Source organism: Leptosomus discolor, chromosome 3, assembly GCF_034619465.1.
Source record: "Leptosomus discolor isolate bLepDis1 chromosome 3, bLepDis1.hap2, whole genome shotgun sequence".
NCBI classification, from domain to species: Eukaryota; Metazoa; Chordata; class Aves; order Leptosomiformes; family Leptosomidae; genus Leptosomus; species Leptosomus discolor.
Genome location: NC_141393.1, coordinates 25,059,754 through 25,083,269, shown reverse-complemented (window position 1 = coordinate 25,083,269; position 23,516 = coordinate 25,059,754). Strand labels below are relative to the sequence as shown.

The following is a 23,516-nucleotide window of genomic DNA, read 5'->3' as shown; positions in this document are numbered from 1 at the left end:
AGGAAGAAAGGAATGGAAGATGAAGGTTTGACCATGCTGCTGAGTGCTGATTAGCAGCTCTAGAATAGCCAACTAGGAATAAATATTTTGGCACTTATGGATACAGCTTTAACAAGCAACATAGTGTTGTGTCACTGAGAAACTCAGGCATAAAAAATGAAAGGAACAAGTAAAAAAAGCAAAAGCATTTTTCATTGAGCAGTCTTTGTTGTAACGGCTTCTTACCCACTTCTGCAGAATCTTCTCTGACTGAGCACCATGACTGCAGCGTTTCATTTTTTCGGTCTTGAGTAATAACACATATGGAACAAAAGGTAACCAGACTTTCCCTATGTTTACTTCTTTTTTCCTCTCCCTTGGACTACCGTCCGTCTGCATTAAGTTCATCTTGGAAAGACTTCAATTTCTTATGGTCAGCTCTATGTAAAAACATTTTCTAATGATTGATAACCATGTCTGCTTGAAGAATAATGCAGCAATTTTATGAATAGATGACCAATAAAAGAAAACTTAAAATAATTAAAAACCACACTCCCACATATTCCTAAGTAGTAGCTTTGGCTGAAACTTCAGGGATAGGAGTTTAGAAGCTTTTAATTAGATTTATCTGACTTACCTTTGTCTCCCCTTTTTCTGTTTCTTTCTCTCCATGTCTTTTCTTTTCCCCTTCCCTTTCCCCTTTTTAAACCTCTTGAGAGTGAAGTCTGATTTCCCAAGCAAGTATAAATGTAATTAAAGTCAAACACAGCTCTTAAAAAAGAGGAGCAACTAATTTCTTTTCTGGGCCATTGATATTGTGGACAGATCTTGATAATGGAAAAGCACCAACCCGGGAGCATGAAATGGGGATATTGGAGTCACTGAAATAATAAAATGCTTAATAGCATGATGAGTAAAAATGCTTGCTTTACAGGAGACTATAGGCCTCATGTTGTTCTGTTCTCACCTCTTCTTCCCCACCCCACTGTCTGTCAGAGGCTGTAGCTTTGACATACCCAAACCTACTGTCCCAGGAACTCTCACTCTTTTTTTTTTATTTGCCAGTCAGGATTTTTTTTTTTAATTAAAAAAAAAATTAAAAAAAAATCTTTCATTAGTGGAAAGCAGTTCCATACCCCTGTGGCAAGTTTAAAAAAGCTCGTGGTCAAAGAAAAATCCTGAACTTCTATCATCTCTTACCTAAAAATAGAAAAAAAAAATTAAAAACATCCCCAAACCAAACCCCTCACCTGATCACCTTGAATGGATTGGTGAAAGTTTTCTTTGATAACTGTGGAAAATATGTATGCTTTACATTGCAGGCCCGTCCCCTTAGCTTAGCTCTCACCTGTAGCACTGGCTACTTTGTTTTTTGCTGTTCTTGAGCTTTTATCAGTATGACCAGTCACCTTTGTAGCAGACTAGCAATATATATAAACAATTATTATACAATATGTACAGACAAATATTTTGTGGCTGCGAGGTTTAGTACAAGGATGGGAGCACGGCTTTTCACCTGTGGATCTCTGGTTCAAAATCAAATGCTTTAATTTTGTTCTTTAAATATAGTGTAATTGTTCCCTTGAGGCAGGACAGGAGACTCACTGGATCGATTACAATGACATTGCTTAGTGTTATGCACTGGAATACCTCTGAGATGTAAGCTATAAAAGAACCAAAGGACAACCCAGGTTAGTAGGGGCAGCAGATTAGACTGACTGGTAGGGTGGGGTACCTTAGGTTTTCTTTGGACATCTATTCCTAAATTAACTTGGTTTCTTTTTGCATTTTAAACCCCATCAAGATCCCAACTCAGTAGGATACAGTTCCTAGCTTCCTGCAGTTCTCGTCATCCCACCTAGAAGTGGTATGGAAAAAGTTCATCAGATCCTCAGTTATATCTCTGTGGAGAGACCTGGAAGGGCTGGGACTCCTCAGCCTGCCCGAAGAGGGCTGGGACAGGGAGTGCTGTAAAAGCCGTGGTGGTCTGGAGAAGGGGGATGTGGCCTACAGACTGAAGTGGAGAGGAGAGGGCGAGTAGGCTTTCAGTCTGGCAGTCGGCAGTATGTATGAGATGGCACTAAAGCAGTAATCTGGTGAGGAGGAAAGAAGGGAGAACACACCAGCCCCTCTTAATGCAAACTTACTGCAATAGACAGGCTGATTTCAATGTGCAGGGTATTAGGTTTTGAGTGTGAAAATTCTGAAAGAGGCTGTGCACTGGCTGCGTGGCTAGAGGCATCAGTATCTGGCTGGTGTCTTGGGAAAAACCTTCTACAGGAGAATGTTCTCAGCCTAGTGTAGCAGAGTCTGTTGGGGATGAATGTCTTGAGAGGAAGATGTCCCTGTGGGTTTTGGGATTCTTAGCTTTTATGGGTGTGAAGATTAAGGGAAGATTGTTCTTGAAGTCTGTGAAATCAATTGAATCAGAGAGTGGTGGTGGTGTGTTGTTTTGTTTGTTTGTTTTTTTGTTGTTTTTTTTTTTTCCCCACAGCAGTACTGCTTAAATAATTTTTCTGACTTTATTGCTATTACCTACCTAAATAGCAAATATTCTGCTGAACACCACTATTGCCTTCCTCCTCTGCTCAATCATTTAGTCTTGCCTCTATGGTACTATTACCTCAGACTTTCTTTTTTATCATCGTGAAACATCCTGCAGTCCTGTGGTTTAAAATCAACTAGTTGTAGAGTGGCAAGTGTAGTTTGGTACAGTTGCAATCTTGATCTCTCCCACTAGTCAGAAAGAGCTATTGGGAATGGATATTTTAGGAGATACAATTTGAATGCCTCCAGTTCTGCTGCCCTGGACGAGCAGTGTTTATCATAGTGAAGCTGTACAGGATTCTCTTGGGATACATCTGACAGAAAGCCAACAGTGAGCTGTAGTCCAAGACAACAGACTGGCTCAGTGCTGCAGAGTAACTGTATACCTTTCATTGACATGTATTTTTTAACAGGTGACTACTTCTAGCCTGTATTTGTGAGGTGATTGGAAGACTCCAGTAGACTGGGTTTTCCTTATCCTTTCCGCCTTTTTATTTAATTCTGTAAGAAATCCTGTGTTAAGGATTCTGTAAAAGCAGTTTACCGTGATGTATGTCTTCCCTTTCCTGTAAACTGTGGAGGCAGTTTTACTTTTTGCAGTAGTACATATTGCACATGTTTGAAAACTGGCTGCTTTGAAAGCAGCTTTTCATTTTTTAAAAACCAATATTTGTAATGAAATGTAGCTAAAACCTTGTATTTTCTCAGAAGGCTAACTTAAATATACAGGTATATGTGTTGTAGACTTTTTCCTTTATTTACATCTTAATTAAATGCATAGAGAGATTTTTCTCCTGTTAGATGCATGTCTTTTTAACATGCCTTTGTTTTTTACTTTTAAAAGCCCCAGAAAAGTGGAGGAACATGCAGGAGTTTATAAAGCAAGCTTACATAGTTGTTCTTAGCTGATCCTTAGTGCTGGGCAGTGCCGCATACAAGAAGCCTGCCTGATTTTACATCTTTTCCCTTACTCTGAGCCCTTCAGATGATTTAGGTGACCACTGGTGAAAAATGAAGTTAAACGTACCTATTTGTTCCCCCCACGGTCTGTTTTTAGAGCCTCAGAGATGAGTTGTCCCTTAGGGCGTTTTGGGTGAAAAAGAGGGTTTGCAGGTATCCTGGCTGAGCAGTGCATAAACCTTGGGCTGTGATTCCCATTTGGAACACCGAGCAGCCAACATACAGATTCCCTTGATTTGTATTTAAACGGGGAAGTGCCCCCGTTTCCCATCTTGTATCGCAGGAGGGAGGTATCATAAGGCTGGGCATGGCAGTCCCTGGGGAGGTGCAGACCATGTTAGCTCTCCACTGCTGGTGCCTAGGAGCTTGGGGGAACCTGTTGTGCTGTGAAAAGCTGTCTGGTGCTGGTGGAGTGAGAGGGCAGCTGGAGATGGGTTCAGGAGTTGAGGCAGATGAAGGCTTCCTCTTTCCCTGCCATTGCCCTGCCTTTCTCCCTGGGCACTGAGTAGAGCTGTGCCTCTTTGGGGCTGAGCCATCAGGAGTAACAAAAGAAAATCTGCTATGTTTTATAGATACTTCTTCCCTTGCCTAATTTGAAAGGGGACTATTAATGACATAAAGGAAAATAGATTGCTCTTATGTTGTTAGCTTGTCTTTTGAGTGGGTCAAGCACTTTACAGTCACTAGTTAAACTTTTCAGTGTGGCTGCTGTAGTCCTAGCTATATCCCCTGAAAGAGCACTTTGCCTAAGGCCACACAAACAGGTCATGAGCCGCCTTCTTTTGACTCATGCATGTACTCTGACTGCTAGAACATGAATGTTATTGCATGAGGAACTACTGAGCCGCAAAATATTGGCAGCCAATACCTAGGTGCCATAGATAAAATGAGTTAAATTAATGTATGATGAAGTTACACAGGGGAGAAGTTTGGCCTAAACTGGCAGGTTGCAGGAACCATCTGTTGCCTGTGGTACCAAGTAATCATTTTCCTTCCTTACTTCTAAATCTCAGTTACTCAACACAATTTGGTAACAGAAGTTCTGCCAGGTTATTAAGAGCACTTCAGGTATCTTCCCTTTAAGTGTTGATTAGAAATGCTTTCCCCTCTGTTTCTCCCAGACTTATTTTTGTACTTGTGACAGGTGTGGGGTGGGAGACTGGCATGCTCAGTCTACCCAGGAATGAATGCTTGCACTAGTGAATTTTTTTTTCCCACCCATATGTTTTAGCAGTATCATAGACAGAGTGTCTCCTTAGGTGTAGAGAGGAGTTTTACTGGTTTTTTTCCTTGCTTGTCTTACTGTTGGACAGTAGAAGAATCATTGTTGCTCCTGGTGAGGGGGTTTGTGGTGTTTAATTTAGAAACTGGGGCTAACCCTGCAGCATTTCTCATTAGCTTCCAGTTTGCTATCAGCTAGCAAAAGCTTTATGTGGAAGAAGGAGATGAAAACTGGTGCCAAAAAGGAGCGAGGCCCATCACTGCCTCATCGCTGATCTCTGAAGCTATGCAGAACTTCCCAGCCAGGTGCTGAGCTGAGTGTAGGGCTTGGTATGAAGGGGAAAAAGTAGGTGCTGTTAGCAAGAACTCCTTATAACATTTTTGTCAAAATAATGGCTTTTCAGACTGTGAAAGCAATGTTAGCAGAAAGGATGTATTATTCAGAATGTTCAGATTTTTTTGTTGAAAGGGAGGGAAATATATTTAAAATTGATTTGAAATGAAAAGTTATGCAATGGCTAGGAATGAAGCTATTTGTAGCACTCTCAGTTTTCCCACTTTTTCCTATTCTGTGTTCCTTTCCCAGAAGAAATAAAAAGAAACAGCAAATAATGACTGGAAGTTGCTATAACCAAAGCCAGGTAAATTAGAATGCTTCATTTTTAAATTAAAACCAGAAAATTCAATGAAAATGCCTCAATACAATAAATGTTTTTTCATTTTCACGAGTGGCTTTTATAGCAAACACTTGTCCTTTGTCAGCTGTATTGCTAACCGTACAGAGATTTGTATTTAATACAGCAAAGCACAAAATATGTCCCATGCAGATACTGTACAGAGATATTCCCTGACCCACTATCACATCTGTACCCTGAGAGGCTCTGTCCTGGGAAGCTGCAGGAATTCAAGCCTTTTCCTCATTCTCTTTTTTTTTCTTTTTTTTTTTTTTCTTTCCTATTTTTAAAATATGTGAGTTTGAATCCTGACTTGAGCAGGTTGAGTTGGGATTTTGAATTCGCAGCCCAGTCACTCAGAATGTCAATTGTCTTCCAGGGCACTGCACTGAGTCCCAAGGCTGGAAGCTCTTTGAAAGACCATCTGACTTTTAAAGGAATATTTTCAGGAGAATATATATCTTTTAGGTCTTTCTAAATCTACCAGGTGTGATCAATTTATCAATATGTAGCAACTAATGCTTAAATAAAGAGACATGTCTTCTCCAGAGGTGTTGAAATGCTCCATTAGAAAATTTGAAATAATTTCTAAAGGCATTAATTTCCATAATGCTGCTAGTTAGCTTTTTTTTTTTTTTTTCCCCTGGGCTCATTTGAGGTATTAAGCTGGCTGACAGGCTTTGCTTTGTGGGTCTGTGGCCCTTGCACAATGCTGAAAATGCCACACTAGGCAGCAATGAGTTTTAATCCAGGGAGAGAATAGAAGAGTGCTGGTGCAGTGCCCTCAGTCTGTTTTTTTGGGTGGTGAAGGGTTATTCCCTGTTCCATTATTTCCTAGTGTTTTTATCGAGGTTCATTTTTAAATGTATCGGGCAATTGTGCTTTCCCCTCACCTTCCTGCAGTCATGCCCAAGTACTTCTGACAGCCCAGGATGTGCTTTCTGGACTACTACTTTTAGCTAACGTCTGCCTCTGTCACCCTACATGTACGATGATTCCTTTTACACTTTTCTACGTGTGCTCGTTCCCTGCCTTTTTGACTACTTGTGTTTTTCTTACTCAGGGAAATGTCTTTACCTCATCATTAGGTGGTTCCACTGAAATAAGCAGATGAATCCTTTTTTGGAAAAATCCTTCTGTTTTGTACATCTTAATGTTTATTTCTATATTTTACAGTAGCAAGTCTCTGAGGAAAAGGCATAACTAGAGAGAAAATTTGTAGGTCAAAATAGAGTGAAGCACAGAAATACAATCCAAGAAGATGTAAATGAATTAAAAAACAATAACAAAACCCCTGTCCTGTGCGTAACTCCTCCCACTCTCTGGGCTCTTGGGCTCACAGGGCTCTTACGCCTAAATTTGTCTGACCAATAGCCTTTCTTTCAAAAGATATTCTGCCATAAGCACTGTATTTCTGCTTTGAGGGTCCCTAGGGCTTGGGAGCCTAAGTAGCCTTTACCAGAACTGTCTTGGTCCTTGGTTGTGAGGCCACTTCTGTGGCAGAGCGGCAGGCTTGTTATTCCACCCTTGCCAGCAAGCTGTCTGGGTTAGGTGGAGGATTGCTTGGTGCACACTGATGGGTCACCACGTAGTGTTGCAGGCACAGGCCAGGCTGAAATGAGTCCTCGCAAGTACGGCAGGCCTAGTGTGTTTCTTACCTGTCCCATAAAGGCTGGTTAGTTTAGAAACTGGCCCCTATCATGCAAAGCTAGAAGCCATTTCCTTGATGATCTGGAAAGTTTTCAATATCCTGAGCCATTTAAAGTATTATCCTTTTCCAGCCAAGACACTGATGCTTAAAGATTTTTGCTAGCAGTCTGTCTTGGCAAAGACTTCCACTCCCCAGCATGCTAGAACTGAGAAACCTATCTATGCATAACTTCTCATCATGTCCCCTCAGTAACCCTTAGGTAGAAGTGGGGAGGGAAATGGGATGGAGTGAATTTTGACAGGAATGTTCTATATCAGAAGATGAAAAGAGCAGAGAGCTGGAAGAATGCAATGATTTCCCATGGCAGGGATCCCCAGCCTGCTGTTGCCTATGTACCCACAAAAAGCAACATGTTTCTGGAGCTAGCGGTAAGGGAGGACTGTGGTTCTGAAAGCAGACCTAATTCACAGTGGCTGTAGTCTTTCAGAGTGCTTACCAGTCGCTGCGAGAGCTGTGTGAACATGGATCCCTCACACTTCAGTTTGATGTTTAACTGGGCTCCCTGAAAGGCATTCTCATTTGGTCTGTAAACAGAGCATCAGCTCTTTAAGGAGATTAGGAACTAAACTGAGGATTCTCTGCACGGTGGACAGCTTATCACACCTGTTTGCGAGGTTTAGGTGTTCATGTTTGCATTGTGGGAGGCTGAGTAGGAATTTCAGCATGAGATTATGAAGTTGCAATAAAACATAGATAGTGCTACATGTTACATAATGGGAAAACCTACTGTAAATTGCCAAATGTCCATGAGCCCTTTATTTTCTTTTTAAATGGATGCTGCTTATCTTCCCATGAGCCAGGCTACTATAGGGAATGACCTAAATGAATTATTGGCCAAACTAATGACAGGGAAGTCTGGCCAGGTGCAGTGTCCTCTTCTATGCATGTTATGTTTTTAGTGAAATAACCAAACTGATTGCATCTGTCTCCCCTCTCTGTAATACGCTATCACAACATTTAAAAATATGCAAACTTCTCTGACTTACTGGCAATCAGATTCAGCAGTGTAAAAATGTTGAACAAAGTGTGAATTGACTGTGATCTGTAAGTAAAGGAAAGAATGAATTTAACGTTTGTTCTTGTTCTAGACTTTCTGATGGTCCTTTTATGCTTCTTTCCTTAGGAACTACTATATGCCAACTGGAATGTAAAGACATTTTAGTGCTAGCTCAAGTACAGAAAATCACAATTATTAATGTGTACATGAGCAGTGCCTGGGAGCTCTGTTCTTGACTGTTGTGTTAGATTCTGTCAAACAGAAAACAAACTGTTCTTGCTCATGAAGAACTTTAAAAAAAAAAGCATATGAAAGGAAGAAGCAGATGGATAGACAGACAGCTAGGAGGAGCAAGGTGTTATTGGTTGGTGTGCCAGCCATTAGTTTTATTTTGTTGTTCCTTTTTATGCTCTCTACCTTTCCCTAATGCTAAGTAGCTGATAAAGAAGTGCAACAGTGACTTTTTTCCATTTCTTGCTTCAAAGTTGGGAGCCCCCCCTACTCCAACTGTGTCTCTCCTCTGAGTAGTGTCTAATACTAGCCTGTATCTGCAGTATCAAATACATTTTTGGGGAAAAGTAAACCCATTCCAGACTGTTAATCTTAGGAAAATGTTCTTGGAAGCAGCCTCATTTTCAGGCATTGATGCCATGGTCAAACTTCAGTTTTCAGTAATGATGAGCACATTTTTAAAAGACTTAAAGAAAATGGAAATGTGTGTCATACAGGATCTGGAAGAAGTTTTGTCATTTATCAGTAACGCCAGCACTGTGAATTCACAGAATTCCCTGCTAACGTTCCCTGCTGTGATGTGTGCATTGCATTTGATATATTTAGGATCTGGTAGAATAAACAACGCTACAGATCTGCCCAGGTTTCTTGGTGGCAGAAAGGAGAGGATGCCGGGGATGGAGGCAGACCAATTACAGAAAGAGTAAAATAGATGATAATGATTCAGAGCTCTCCAACTGTTGAATTTCAAAGTCTTTAGAAAAGCAGGTACTCTTCATTCTCTTTCAACGGTGGTGGAATTAAGGAAGGCCAGTGTTCCCAGCACAGCTGCCATGGGAATTAGAATAAAGGCTTGTTGAGTTTTGCAGAAATCGCTGTCCTGGTTAGTACCAGCTTAGAGATGGGGGAGTCTGGTTTCTCCTGCGTGGCAGTACAGTGCACTAACTGCTCAGCTGCTGCCAATGCTTCCTTTTAGCTAGTCCTTGTTAGTGGAGAGTTTGTGGTAATGGGAGTAATTAACACACTGGGAGTCGTTTCTGTGTCCTGGAAGGGAACAGAAAGCTATCAGAGCCGCCCCAGACATGATTGCTCTGCAGGGTTATTTTCTCTCTCTCTTTCTTTCTTTTCCATTGTGCTTGGGTTTTGATTTTTCTTCTTTGTGTTAAGAAAGCTGGAGAGCTGAAATGGTCTGTAAATTGCATTCACGCTGAGCTTGGGCTAGGTAGGCTACTTAAAGGTCACTCTTGTGGACTGCACCGCCCCCTCTTGTGGGGTGGGGAGAGTGTTTAAGAAGGGAGTCACACTGTCCCTTGTGGCTTTTTTTAACCCTTTTTCTACCCGTATAGATTTGAAGAGCTCTGGTTCTGAATTAATCTTCTTTAAATAGGCCCAGGAGGTGAGAACCTTGAAGAGTGATTATGATAAAATATTAACTCTTCCAGCAGCCAGATGGCTTCCCAGCCTGACAGCTCTGAAGTGTGAGGCTGTGCTGCCATGGTCCCATGTTTGTTGTTCAACTGAGCACATTGCTAGCTTGCTCATATCCCTTCTGAGGCTGCTGGTGGCGTTTCAGCTGGGTCTTGCAAGTGCATGTGAGCTTAGCTGCCCCATGCATAGTACCTAGTTTGGGTATTACACAGTGTTTTGTTTCTAGAGGTGAGCTCCAAGAGTAGACTTGTCATAAACAGTCATTCTTGCCCTCCCCAGGTGAGAACTGGGGACAGAGAAGGGCAATGGGCTTAACCTGTCTGATGGCAAACCACATGCCCAGGTACCAGGAAACCAAAACAACCAACCACTTACCTGCAGATCACAACTGGCAGTATGTGTGTGCGTGTGTATATCCTAATCCACTACAAGGGGGCAAAGACAAAGTACTTCTAGCTTTTTAGTCTAGCTTTTAAATTTTCTTTTTCTTTTAAGAGGGCACTCTTGGACTGCAAACCTAGACCTCCTTTTCTTGCTTTCTGCTTTGATACAGGTTTTTTGCAACTGTCTGAGAATTGAGCAAGTCCATATCCACTTTCAAGAATGGAAAAGCTAAGCCTGCAAGATACATCAGTGGTGGGAAGAACCTCTTCTCCTTGGGCTTGGGGTGGGGCAAAGGCGCATGCAGTTCTCACAATGATGCTAGAGACTAGCATGAATACTGTATCCCTGGAAACCCTACAGAAGAGGTCACCAAGTGCTTCGTGTCACCCCCAATCCCCAATTTTAAGATGCTGGCCTTCATGCCCACATGTGTCTCTACATCCAAGATAAAGCCTTAAATCTCTCCTCTTCCACTTCTCTCCGTGCAGCTGTCATGTAAGATGCTGCATCCCATGAAGTTCTGCCAACTTCACCAGGACCTGGGTGTGTTCAGCTCTTTGCAAGGCAAGGCCTCCATTTTCAGTTGCACTTCCAGCCTCTTCGCTAGGGAGAGCCCATCTTGCCTTACCCCGACCCCTGTGAGCAGTGAAGTGCTACCAACTTCCTGGGTAATAGAATCATAGAATAGCTGTCCTCTTCTGTCTTCAGCCTAGTTCCTTCAGCTCAGCTGCACTGGCACTGCCCCAGAGTCCTCTCCATCCCAACAATGGGATGATGCCAGCATCCAGATTTATAGCTGAGATGCAAATGCTGCTAGAAAAACTAAAAATTAGATTAATCCATTTGGTTTTCTCTAGTCTCTTGAATTTCAAACCTTCCATGTCCCTCCTCAGTTCTCTGTAAACATCTCACCATGCATCCTTGCTGAGGAAGCTATGTGATGGGAGGATTTTTATGTTCCTTTTTTCCCCCCAGTGACAGTAGCAGTTCATAGTTTTCAAATCTGCATTTTTCATCGTAAGGTTTTTGGCTTTTGTTCCCCTCCTTGCCACTGCCCCCTTCTTTTTTAGCTGCAACTCAGCTGGGTATAGACCAGGCAGAAAGATTTTTGCTTAAGAGACAGGCGTCCCTGTGGAGACCCAGACTCAAGGCATGAGCCAAAAGGAGCCCATTGCTCACTAGAGAACTGGATGAGTGAAGACAGACTGAATAAATACTATTAATTCTCCATTTCTCTGCCGCTGGCAAGCTTGACTTTTAATATCAATTATTGATTGTGACTCTCACTGGATCATTTTGAGCAGCATATATCATAGAGCTGTAATGATCTGATTGCTGTGCTTTGGGCTGATTGTGGGAACACACATGGACACAGAGTCCTCTTTACCCCTTCCTAAAACTCCTCTGCTTCATTAGGGCCTGGGGAATAAAGCAAACTGTTGGATTTTGTGGTTTTTTACAGTGGAGGCAAGGACAAGCGTGAGTTCACATGGGGTATAAATGCATGGATCCTAGGTGATCCATGTATGGTTTTCCCTCCACACAAAGTATGGCATAATGAATAGTTTCGGTTGTGGAAGGGGATGGCAGACTAGGGGGACTGTAAGCCCCTCCCATCAGTGTGTCAGTGGGATTTTGTCCAGCATCCTTGAGTGGAAGAACAGGATTTACACAGACTTGCACTGGCCTGCAGTGGCAGGGATTTGTGAGAGAAGCTAGCCTGTCCTTGGCTTCATTTAATTCTGTTATTCTTTCTACACCAGGAATTTCTGAAAATTACACTTTAAACCACAAAAAAGTCCATACCCAAGCAATTAGCAGTCAGAGAGGGAGGGAGGGCAGGGAGTGACAAACCCATCTCCTGCAACCTTTCTGTGCCATTGGGTAAACAAGCTGTGGAGCAGCACTGTGCCCAGCTTCTCACCCTCTTTCCTAGGCAGGTGTGTTGCGTGACGTTTGCAGAGATATTAACCCTGCATACAGAGTGTGCTAGTTAGTAATTATGGTAATTAGTTGACAATTAGATAATGTCACTCACTCTTGGAATACAGCTGATAAACAGTTGAGAGCCACTCCAAAGCAAGGGTGAGACCCTCTCTGTGAGCTGCTGAGCAGATGGCTCTGACCTGGCATTAACATGCTGCTCTCAAGTTTGGGAAGCTGTGTGGTGGTTGGGTAGCCCTTGCTCACGGCACTGCGGCCGAGCTGCCTCCCTTCCCTGGCTTGGGAAGTTGTGCAGCTCTATCAGCCCTGTGAGTGGGATGTTTCAGTAGTGCAAGTGGGTGTGTTTCCTACAGCGGGTTTTGCATGTGTGACATGCTGAGCCGTCTGTTCAGCGTGCGGGTCCCTCGCTGTCTCAGCTCCCTCGTGGGCCAGGGGGCTGGTACAGGCTGGCTAATAACTTGCTGGCTCTCTCATTCCTTCAGGTAGCTCTGCAAAGACCTTGCCTAGCAGTTCATTGAAGGGTTGATCAGTCAGACTGGCTGTCTTGTTTCGTGCTGCTAGATCACATTAAGCCAAAAATAGAACACGGAATATATTTGTTATGTTGCTTTTCCTTGTGAGCAATAGGTGGAGTTAGAACAGGAGTGTTGCTAATTCATGACTGAGAGAGGCGGTGTCCATCGTGAAGTCTTTTTTTTTTTTTTTTTGTCAGATGTGATCATGCTGTGAGAAAGTTTGAGATTTCTCAGAGATAAAATATATAAGAAAATACTATGGGATTCTGTAGTTATTGTCCCAAACTGTAATGTATTGCTATGGTAGCAGTGTGCTGTGTGAGGCTGCTAGGGTAGTACTTATGCTAAAAATAAAATGGTAGCAGCAGAAAATTATTCGTTCTCAGTATGTCTTGGAGGATCGTTGTAGGAAACGGGTGAGGCACAGACTTGTTGTGTAAGGATTTACTCTCTCAAGGTTGGGATTCAGATACTGGCTACTGCTAAAAAGGACACTGGGTCTTCTGAGCTTTTCTTGAAGACTCTGCTACTATGTGGTGAGGTTTGCTTTCACAGGCATGAGCTGGAAGAGTGGGAAGCACTGTGGGTCAGGGCTGACGGGTGCTGACAGAGCCCTGGAGCAGCCTCAGATGGCCCCAGCTGGCTAGCAGCCGGGTGCGGGCAGCCTTCCGAAAACCTGAGCTGCAGTGTCTAAAAGGCAATGAAGCACCCAGAAGTGACACCTATATTTCATGTTTTTTGTGTCGTCTTCATCTTCTAAAACAGAACTGGCAGTGTCTTCTTTCAAAACAGCTAGAAAGGGATTACCTTGGCTTCTCTCATTGAAACAGAGGGGGATTGCCTTGGCTTCCCTCAGTCAACAATGCTATTCCTCTTTAACCATTTCTGCCTGGTTTCCCTTGTTGACTGTGGCCCTTGTACTCTCCTAATGAACGTGTATTGATGTTACAGAAATCTGTACCACAGAGGTAGCCTGCTGCATTTACTGTGCCTTTGAAATATCTCAAGGATCGAAATGACCCATGGAGACTGAGATTTCTTTGTGTGTGTAAAACAGCAGCCTGGGGTTGGGGGAGATTGGTAGGCTTTTTGGACAGGCATTTGGGCTGTACATGAACATATTCGTCTAATCTGTGGTTATCTGTAGATGGTTCACAGCTGCTACTGTAATTTACAGCATCTTTCATTGGTTCTCAAAGAGTTCGTCTTCGAAAACAGGGAGACAAGAGTAGTAAGGCTGAGGGCTACTTCTGATGCAGATAGTGCAACCCACCCTGCCCAGCAGAATTGAAAGGTGTGGTGAGAAACTTGTTGTGTCAGGATTTACTCTCTCAAGGTTGGGATTCAGACTTGGGGGTTGTACTGGGGTCTCTGTGTGTGCTTGGTGCCATGCTGAGCTTGCCTCCCTCCCTAGCTCAGTCTGAGCACAGAGCTGTCTGACGGAGCAGTGAATTTTGCTGCGGTGGTGGTAAATGTTCCAGGGAACTGTGAGCTGCTGGGAGCACGTCACTAGCTAATTTACACACATTATTATATTCCTATTCCCATCTCATCAATAATTCTGGGCTTGGGTTACCACTTTTTCTCTTACCTCCCTCTCACTCTATTTTCCTTCTCCATAAATCATGGGCTATTTTAGTGGAGCTGCTAGGGAGCACAGAGGAGAAAGGTAAATGTACAAGAGACACATAATGTTTTTTTCCAGTTGATTTTTCAAAATCCCCCCAAACCCCCATGAACGGAGCCAACGTGATTATTGAGAAGACAGATGATTTGAGCATTTGGATCTGTGTGGTGGTTTGTGGTTTTTTTTTTTTTTTATTTTACACCTCTCCTGACACCTCCTTTTTCCTCCTTCCATTCTCCTGAGACAAGCTGTTAACAATTAAAAGGAATTATCTTCCCTCTGATTTTGACTTGATTTTATTTGTGTTTATAGCAGTTTAGCTAACATACTCCACTCAGGCAGCTGCAGGGAGGGAGCAGGCCTGGTTTCCACTGGGCACTGAAAGCTCATGTTTCTCTCCAACTTGCAGGTTTTCTTTTAATTGATCCCTTTTGTTTTCGGAAAGTGACTTATTTTTCGTGCTGGCTTAATTTGCCAAAGTGGCAGCCCTGGAGACTTATGGCTTCTTCAGGTTCCTGGGGCAGGTAGGGTGGAGGCTATGACTTATGTGAGCTCTTCTCTCCATTGCCTAGCGATGCTCCTCCAGCTCAACCTCTGCCCTTATCAAACGGAAACTTTTCTGCATTGTCTGTTTCTGCAGTGTCTGTGGGCCTCCTCCTTCGGACCAAGGTGGGTGTTGGGGTTGGAAAGCATCTGCTGGGAGCAACAGCAGCCCCAGCAACCCTCGTTGTCCACAACACAAAACACTTTTCCCAAGCAAATACTGTCTCACAATATTTGTGATCCAGTTTGGGAAATCTGTGTTCATATTGGCTTCTGGGATGTTGAAGGCCTTGATTCTCATCACCTGCTGTCCTGCTTTGTATCTGTGCTAATGTTAGCCATTCCCAGAGCTGTTCGTGTGCCCAACCCATCTCTGAGAACAAGCACCTGTGTTAATGGAAAACTTACTTTCCTTTTAAGCAGGATTTTCAAAGGCTGAGCCTAGCTTTGTGCTGTCTTTACTTGTCATCTTAAAACATCTTCCTACCCTAGGCATACAGTCACCCACATGCAAATAGGCAGAAGTGAATTAAATCCTGGCATTAACAGATGTAACTTCTGCTCATTGAAGGCAGTTGGAATTGCTTGCTGTCAGCTAGGGGTGAATTTGGCCTTTATGCCAAATCACTAGACCAGGCTAAGTGGTTAAGTGCTTAGACAGTTCTTATCATTTAAGTTACAAGTTTCTTATCATCTAAGCTGCGGGTTGCCATATATAATTTGCATAGCACATGCTTCCAGGTTGCAGAGGTCCCTGTTGGAGTCTCTGAAGTGTGCAAGATGTGTAAAGTAAAAGCAGCTATTGCATGACAGGCTGACAGCAGGGTTGTCTTCTCTAACGCTTGCTTGGTGTGCTAGGAAACATAATGAAAGAAGTGGAATGGGAAGTTTGGATAACATCTTCTGTTGCCTTGTATCAGCTTTTAAACTCTAAGGAACTCTGATCTTTGCCCTAAGCATTTTCATTGAGAGGTAATTGTTACTGGGGAAGCTTCAGCACCATTTCTCTCAGTAAAGTCAATGAGATCCTATCAAAGGATCTAAATAATTTGTTGTAGTTTAATGTTGTACACCTTTGTGGTGTGTGCAGATCACTTGAGTTCTCTATTTGGTCCTCTTGGTTTTGAGGATCATAGATGTCCTTGCTGCTTTGGAGTATAGCCAACTGCAGGCACAAAAACGTGGCCAGAGTATCAAGAAATATGAATGAGTTACTGGACAAGATGTTAATCAGCTTCATGGTAAAGGTACGGTGAGTAGTAGGACTAACTGTTTCCTTTCTTTTCTCCTCTTGACCCCATAGGTCCTGCAAACTCCGTGAGTTCCAAGCAGTGAATTATGGGCTGGGTAGCCACCAGTGCATCATGAAGATTGACTTTATTTTTGCCCTCTCAAGGATCACGTGCTTTATGAATTCACTCTCTCCTCCATCTCACTACCACCTCCCTCAATATTGTCATCGCTTCTAGGAAACCAGAATTTGAGGCTTGGGCTTCAGCTCTGCCTTTCCTTTTTCCTTGGAACAACCAGTGTCACCTTTGTGTTCTACCAAAACAAATCACTGTGGGTTATTTTGCTCTTCACAAAAGTACACCAACTGGAGAAGTACTTCATGTACCCTGTACTTCTGAGCTAAATGTCTCTGGATCCTAAAGAATAATTCAGATCTTTCTTTGGGGAGGAGACATTTCCTCTTTGTCACGTGCACTTGCTATCTCACTTTCCACTTACTCTCCCTCTCTGTCACTTTCTGTGCTCTCCTCCTCTTCCCGTTGGATTTAACATTTTGTGTTGACTGCTGGGGTTCTCCCAGTAGTGTGGCGTTTGTTTTTCTCCTAGGGAAGAGCAGATTCTTGAAACAATGGGCTTCACTCTGCACTCCATCTACTTCACCTTGAAGGTGAGTTTGCTGCTGGGCTCCTTGTTGGGTCTCTGTTTGGGTCTGGAGTTCATGGGCATCCCCAACCAATGGGCCCGCTACCTCCGCTGGGATGCCAGCACTAGGAGTGAACTCAGCTTCCAGTTCAAGACCAATGTCTCTGCTGGTCTGCTCCTCTACTTTGATGATGGTGGTGTCTGTGACTTCCTCTGTCTGTCCCTTGTCGATGGGCGCATCCAGCTCCAGTTCAGTGTGGACTGTGCAGAGACTACAGTTATCACAGACAAGCAGGTCAACGACAGCAACTGGCACTTCCTGATGGTCAGCCGCAATCACCTTCGGACGGTGCTAGTGCTGGATGGTGAAGCCAAGCCGGGTGAAGTGCGTCCACAACGCCAGTATATGAATATCGTCAGTGACCTTTTTGTTGGTGGAGTCCCATTGGACATCCGTCCTGCTGCCTTGACCCTTGATGGTGTTCTGGGTGAGCCTCCATTTCAAGGATTTATCCTGGATCTGAAATATGGCAACTCTGAGCCACAGCTCCTGGGCAGTCAAGGAGTCCGACTGGAAATGGAAGGGCTTTGTGCAGAAAACCCCTGTGAAAATGGTGGCACTTGCTTCCTTCTGGATGGCGAGCCACACTGTGACTGCTCAGCCACTGGATATGCTGGCAAGCTGTGTTCTGAAGGTAAGAGAATGCTTCCCAGCTTCCCACTGATCTTTACATAATCCAGAGAGTTAATTTGTCCCTTAGCAGGGCTATGACTGAGCTCTTATCCCTGCTGGTGGCTATCAGAGGAATTAAAGTTCCACCATTCTTTTTCCATCTGGAAGTAATGAAATGGGAGTAGATAGAGGGCATGAGCAGTTGCAAAAACTGCCTTTGTGAAAGGATGCTGCATTTGTAGCATGGGCAGATTTTCATCAGCAACTTATTAATAAGGGTAGAGAACATAAATTGGTAAATGCAGAAGTACTCTGGGTTGGTAAAAGCAACGGTAAGAAGTTATCTTAACTGTATGGGTGAATTCCACTACCCCATGTCCCTGAAAACGGAGTGAAGCATCAGTAAACGGGAGCCATGTATGCACAGCTAACATAACTGTTTGACAGGACATTGCAAAAGTTAAGCTGTCTTTGATGTTACCTGTTGCTAGTGTGTGGAAGCCCCATGCTCCCCCTCCATTGCTTGCATACTAAGCACTGAATGGCACCTTGATTGTTTCAGCATCCTTGATTAAACTGCTTTGGAACCTGCTGAACAGTCTTACTTAGTATTGTGAAGCGAAGAGGGATTTCAGTGTTTCTACATTTGTTTCATAGTCCGTTTTAAAATTTGAGTTCAGAAGTTTTAAGTCATGCAAACGACACAATCAAGTGTATTTCAGGGTTTTTTCCTTGGTCTTTAGCAGTGTGATGGTGATTAACTGTGTATGTGCAAGAGACTTAAGTCAGCCAGCTGGAAATCCCAGTGTGAATTTGAGAATCTCATCACAGCATTTTTTATGATATTTGGGTTTAAACACAACAGTTTGAGCTTAAGCCAAAGATGAAACCTGGGCAAAAAGTGTCCAATCTCAAGGAAAAAAAACCCTGAAATTTTGTCAAAATGGAAATACTTGCAATAATATCTTATCCCAACTAGCATTTGTTTACTTCTTTTGGCAATGAAAATAGATTAACTGGAATTTAATATGTAGAATGTGAGCAGTGCTGAAAATAAAGTCCCTATGCAGTTGATATGTAAGCAAAAAGCCCTACAGAAATACTGTGTAAATACAGCTCTACATTTACAGTATAGATGGAGAAGCAAGCATGTTTTTATAGGAGGGGAAGGTTTGGAAAATAAACATGACATCCATGTGTGCATTCATTTTAAGGTGCTTTTAATGATACCAGAAAATTTGGCTTTATATCCAAATATTACAGTAACAGTACATGACCATTAGATAGGAGATTTGAGCCTGTGAAGTGCTGAACACCAGAATTCTTCCTAGCTCTTTTCTCTGCACTGATCACATCCAAACTGATAATGAGGCAGAACTATTTTCTGTGCTTGAACCATGAGTTACATGGAGCTGGAGGACTGCTGGGTGTGACCGGGCACTTCAGTAGCTGGGCCACCAGGCTTGATCCTCATACGCTCACAGAACAAACAGACCTCATGTCTATATGCCAGTTTTGGGTGATGGAAGATTGCAAGAGCCACACAGGCATGTGGACCCTGAAACATAAAGATATAAGCCTCTTTCTACTGCTGGGCTAATGGATCCAGACCCCATCGGGAGTTGCTCAAGACATCAATAGCATATGGTTTTCAGTAAACACCTTGAGAAAATCCTGTAAGTGAGCGAGGCTTTTATGTACCTGTGGGGCAACTGTGAGAGCTCTAACTAGGGCTCAGGTGGTGGAATTTCTGCATTTCCTGGGTGGGTGGAGCAATATGAAATCCATCTTCTAATGAATCCAGAGATATTTCTGTTGTAGACATCACAGCTAAAGCAGTGCTATTGTTACCTTTTTGAAGCCATGCGTCACCATTGCTGTTTGTTTCCTATAGTGATTCATCAGTTTCCAGCCCAACCTTCTATTAAGGGTGAGCAAAGAAGTTTGTCACGATGTGCCTTTTTTAGTAAACATTTTTAACTCATCATTAGCTGTGGTCTGTTCGCTTACACAGAAGATTCTGTGCAGAAAACTTTTCCAATGGAACGAATGTAGAGATTTCCAGAAACAGTCATTACCTTGTCCAGTTCTTCAGTTATCTCTTGTATTACTTCATGGTGTATATTTGGTTTATGTTAGAATTTTATAATTGGCGTTGTTTTGTGCCTCCTTTAGGCTGCAGCAATGGTGATTGTGTTAAATGCTGTTACCCAAAAATGTTAGTGTCTGTACAGATTGTGAAAAGAAGGGGAAAAACTGAAGAAAAGCTGTTTAGTAAGTGGAAACAAGCAGACAAAGAAAAATGGCAAGGAAACAAAACAGGAACCAGGTATAGCTACCTTTTTATCTGATTTTGAAAAATGTAGCAAACTCCAAAGAAGCTCGCTTTCAATTCCATGAGCGTGGCAGAACCTCCACTGATGAACAGTATGATGTGATAGGAACAGCAGAACTAGATGCATACTTTTCCTGCCTGTGGCTTCAGTGGCCATTAACCAACTTGTATTTTCTTTGTCTGCTTTTTCTTTTTCCCCAAGAAATTGAGATGTTTGTTGCCAGAACTGTTCCCTTTTGTTTTGTTTCCTTATCCTGCCTTTGGTTATTTGCAGAAGTGACATGGTTATTTTATTCCCAGTCTCATTTTTGAAAAAGACCTGCTTTTTCAACTGGATATCAACAACTCCTTTTTGGGGCAGATCCTTAACTCCATTACAGTATTTACTAGTTTGTAGTCTTTGTGCGTATTTTCATTTCATCACTGGAGTTTGCTCTTTTACTGGGAGCTGATGGGATTCAATCAATAACAGCTTCTGTTTGAACAGCTAAATGCAATATGTACCTTTTTAATAATGAGTTCTCTTGACAGTGTCCAGGACATTACTTGGCTATTGACTGATACCTATGTCTGCAGATGGTAAAACCACAGCAAACTCATTTATTCTGTGGCCAGAGAAGTAAAAAACAGTGTGTGGAACGTGCTGATTCTGTACTGTGGTGGAACGAAGCTCCATTTACAGTATTAGCAGTTACTGTAGTGCAAAGTGCAGTTCTAGTTATGGTGAACCTTGGCAGGTAACAACCATTCCACACTGAGACAAAACTAAATCCTGACCAGAATTGGCCCCCAATGTGCATCTGGAGTTACCAGGACTGTGAATGTCATGATAGCTACGTGCCCAGATGGGTAGCTGAGCAGGTCATTGCTGGTCAATGAAGTACAATTTCTATGTCTATGTACAGTGGGAGTGCAAATGCATGCACTTTGGAAGGTTTGGCTGTTTGAATAAAATGTGATACTACTTGTATTGCAGTTGGAGTAAACTGCTTCATTGAATCTGACAGTTCTGTAGGGTATGAAGGATGTCTGATATGAGTAGCAATTAATTTGTATGTTTCTGGGCAATGGTGGCATTAGACATGAAAGCTCAAGTCAGAGACTCCTTCCCCTCTAATAAACCTTATCAGTCTCTGAGGGATCAAGCTGCTGCCAAGAGAATGAGGTTCCTGTAGAATTTGAGAAGCACAGATACATTCATGTTGCTGGAAAAAAAAAAAAAGAACAAGCAAAACACCAACAAAACCTTCCCCATTCAAATTTTGAAAACTATGCTGCTGTAGCAGCCAGATGAGCATGTTAATATCTGCTTATTCAGGATCACATTGTCTTCCTTAGTCTCTCTTCCTGAGACATTGCGGTCTAGAGAGTGAGTTCACTAATGTGGACAGTGGGAGTGCAACATTGTATGTACAAGAGTATTTTGGCCCAAGACCTCATCCCTCTCCCTAGGCCCCTTCTGGACTTTGTGAGGAAAAGCGAACAAAACGTGTGCTTAGAAATTACGATAACTGTGCTTGTAGTTGCAGAACCAGATCGTTGATGTGATCACCAGCTTCACAAAGCACCATGCTGAAGCCTTTGTGTTGCCTGCAGGGGCTGTTTCTAAACGAAGCCTGAATAGGGGCTTGATTGCACCTCTTCCCTTGATTACAGAGCAAGATTTCCTGGGGATGTTGCCTGCTGAATGACAGAGGAGCCCGTTGCTCTGTAATTATCACACTTTTAACTGCAGAGGGAACAGATTTTTCTATAGCCCCTCAGCTTCGTTTTAAGTGACAAGTTACTGCAGGATTTATCCTCCACCTGTCCCTTCGGAGCAGCCCAGTTTTGGCTGCATCTAAAGGGACCGCCTAGCCTCACTTGCAATCACTGAATCTCCCTGCCAGCCGCCCTAAACTTTGTAATACTAAGGGCTAATTTGGCACTTTGCCATGAGCCCGATGGGTGCACTTAATTTGCATATGCATTTACATACATTTTGTAATCAGAAACAAATGAACATGACCATAATATTTGCTTCCACTTGCACATTCCTTGATAGATGAATATAAATTAGTGGTTGTTGAATTCACCAGCAATAAACAGCTGCAGACCCTCTATTTGGTCTCGTGCTCTGTTCCCAGGACAGCAGGCAGTTCTGGGACACACTGGGGGGGCCGAGATCTTCGCGCACCAGTGAACAACTCTAGAATTGATGGTGTCCAAGGGCTGTGGAGTAAATACTGCAAGGGGCAAATCAGCTGTTTTATGCCACTTCTTGTGGCTCAGCTCTGGCCAGTGGGCAGAAAGCTGGTAAGAGCTCTGCTGTGACTTAGTTTTGCAGCAATTTGTTTTTCCCCATCTCTTTCTCTTGCTCATTCTTCCTGGTTTAAGTTCATTTGGTTCTATTAAAAAAATTAATTGTTTCCCTCTGTTTGTAATTTTTTGATGCATTGCCAGATGAGCACCAGAGAAAGATGATGTGTTAAGACCTTAATTAGTGTTTATAAAGTGCTTTGAAACCCCAAAGTGCAGTTTAAACACCATTTGTTATTCTTAATAATAAATATTAAACCCGAGCAGGAGCAGCAGAATTTCAATTTAGATCCTACATAGCCCCTTCACAGAAATGGCCTAGGGCCCATCTCCACTTACTAAGCATGGACTGCCTGCAGCTCACCTAGCTGGATTTGTTTTGCACCTTCCCTTGCTTTTAGTGCAGGGGAGCCACAGGGAGATTACAGGCCCCTGTATGGAGTGTGCCATTGATTCAAACAGCCGAGCTGCAATACATGCTGACAGCTCTATTCTTCTTGTTTCACTCTTCTGTATTATAGATGACCATGAGGCTACAATCCTTTTCTGCTTGATTGCAGATCAGCTGCAGACCTCAGGCAACAGACAAGTTATAGCCCTAAGTTTCGCAAAGCTTGGACATCTCTGCTGAAATGAAGCAAATTGTGGTTGGGTACAAAGGAGATCGCTATTTGGTGTGATGTGGAACTGGTCAAGAGTGAGAATTTGTGGGCAAGAAGTAGGTGGGACTTGGGGGGGCGGGGGGCGGGGAAACCGTGATAAAAATGTTACTTTATAAAAGGGTGAGCTATAGTTCACATAGGCTGTTCACAGCAGCTGTTCGATCTTGGTTTTACCTGCCTGATAGTATAACAGAACAGTTCTTGGCCATCGCAAAGAGTAGATTTGAATGGGCTGAGTGAGCTTCTGGACGACTAAATCTATCTGGAGTCTGGATACCAGCTTTCTCTGTCATCCTGTAGACCAGCCTGCTGGCTCCTGCTCTGTCCCAAAGTGTGCGTAGCTAGGATCTAAACTGGAATTTTTGGGTGTTACTAAATAAAGATTTAAATAAAAGCAACTAATAATAATTTAGAAAGTGAGCAGAGCCAGAAATTCCTCTTTCCAACTTCCGGTCAGGAGATAATTTGATTTCAGAAGGAAGGTTTATTTTCCTTTGGTTTTGCCCTAAAAAAAAAAAAAAAAAAGGAGGGGGGGAGGGGACACACCAAAAGAAAGAGTTGATCTAGTATTACTGTCCAGGCTTCTGCTGAGCTAGGCAGCCTGTCATGGAGGTCAATCAGCAGTAAATATAGCCCCAAGCAAGACAGCACATGCTGTGGCCTTGCTTTCATCCTTATTCCAAGATGGAGGTGTGCAGGTCATTTGCCACAGGGTAATTTTTGTTAAGTTTGGATGGAAAATGGAGGGAGGTAATTCTCCCAGATACCTTGAGGATGCTGGAAACGGCGTGACAAAGCTACAGGGAAGGAAGCGGAGGAGGAGCGCATCTGTCCGGCGAACTTTGGCACTACTAAGAGAAGATCAGCCTCTACACGTTGACCTCAGCACTGAGTGCCCCAGGTGTGGGAGAA

General features: G+C 43.0%; 1 protein-coding gene across 7 annotated transcripts in view; it reads left to right on the top strand.

The window, feature by feature from the left end:
* Positions 1 to 16,622: 16,622 nt before the first annotated feature.
* Positions 16,623 to 23,516, top strand: part of NRXN3 (neurexin 3) — a 969,254-nt gene continuing 962,360 nt past the window's right edge. For 6 of the 7 annotated variants that reach the window (XM_086462626.1, XM_086462625.1, XM_086462624.1 and 3 more), the window contains exon 1: positions 16,623 to 17,331. In XM_086462626.1, the coding sequence (XP_086318752.1) occupies positions 16,623 to 17,331 (709 nt within the window). The remainder of the gene's footprint in view (positions 17,332 to 23,516) is intronic. The other variant, XM_086462628.1, reaches the window with a different exon arrangement.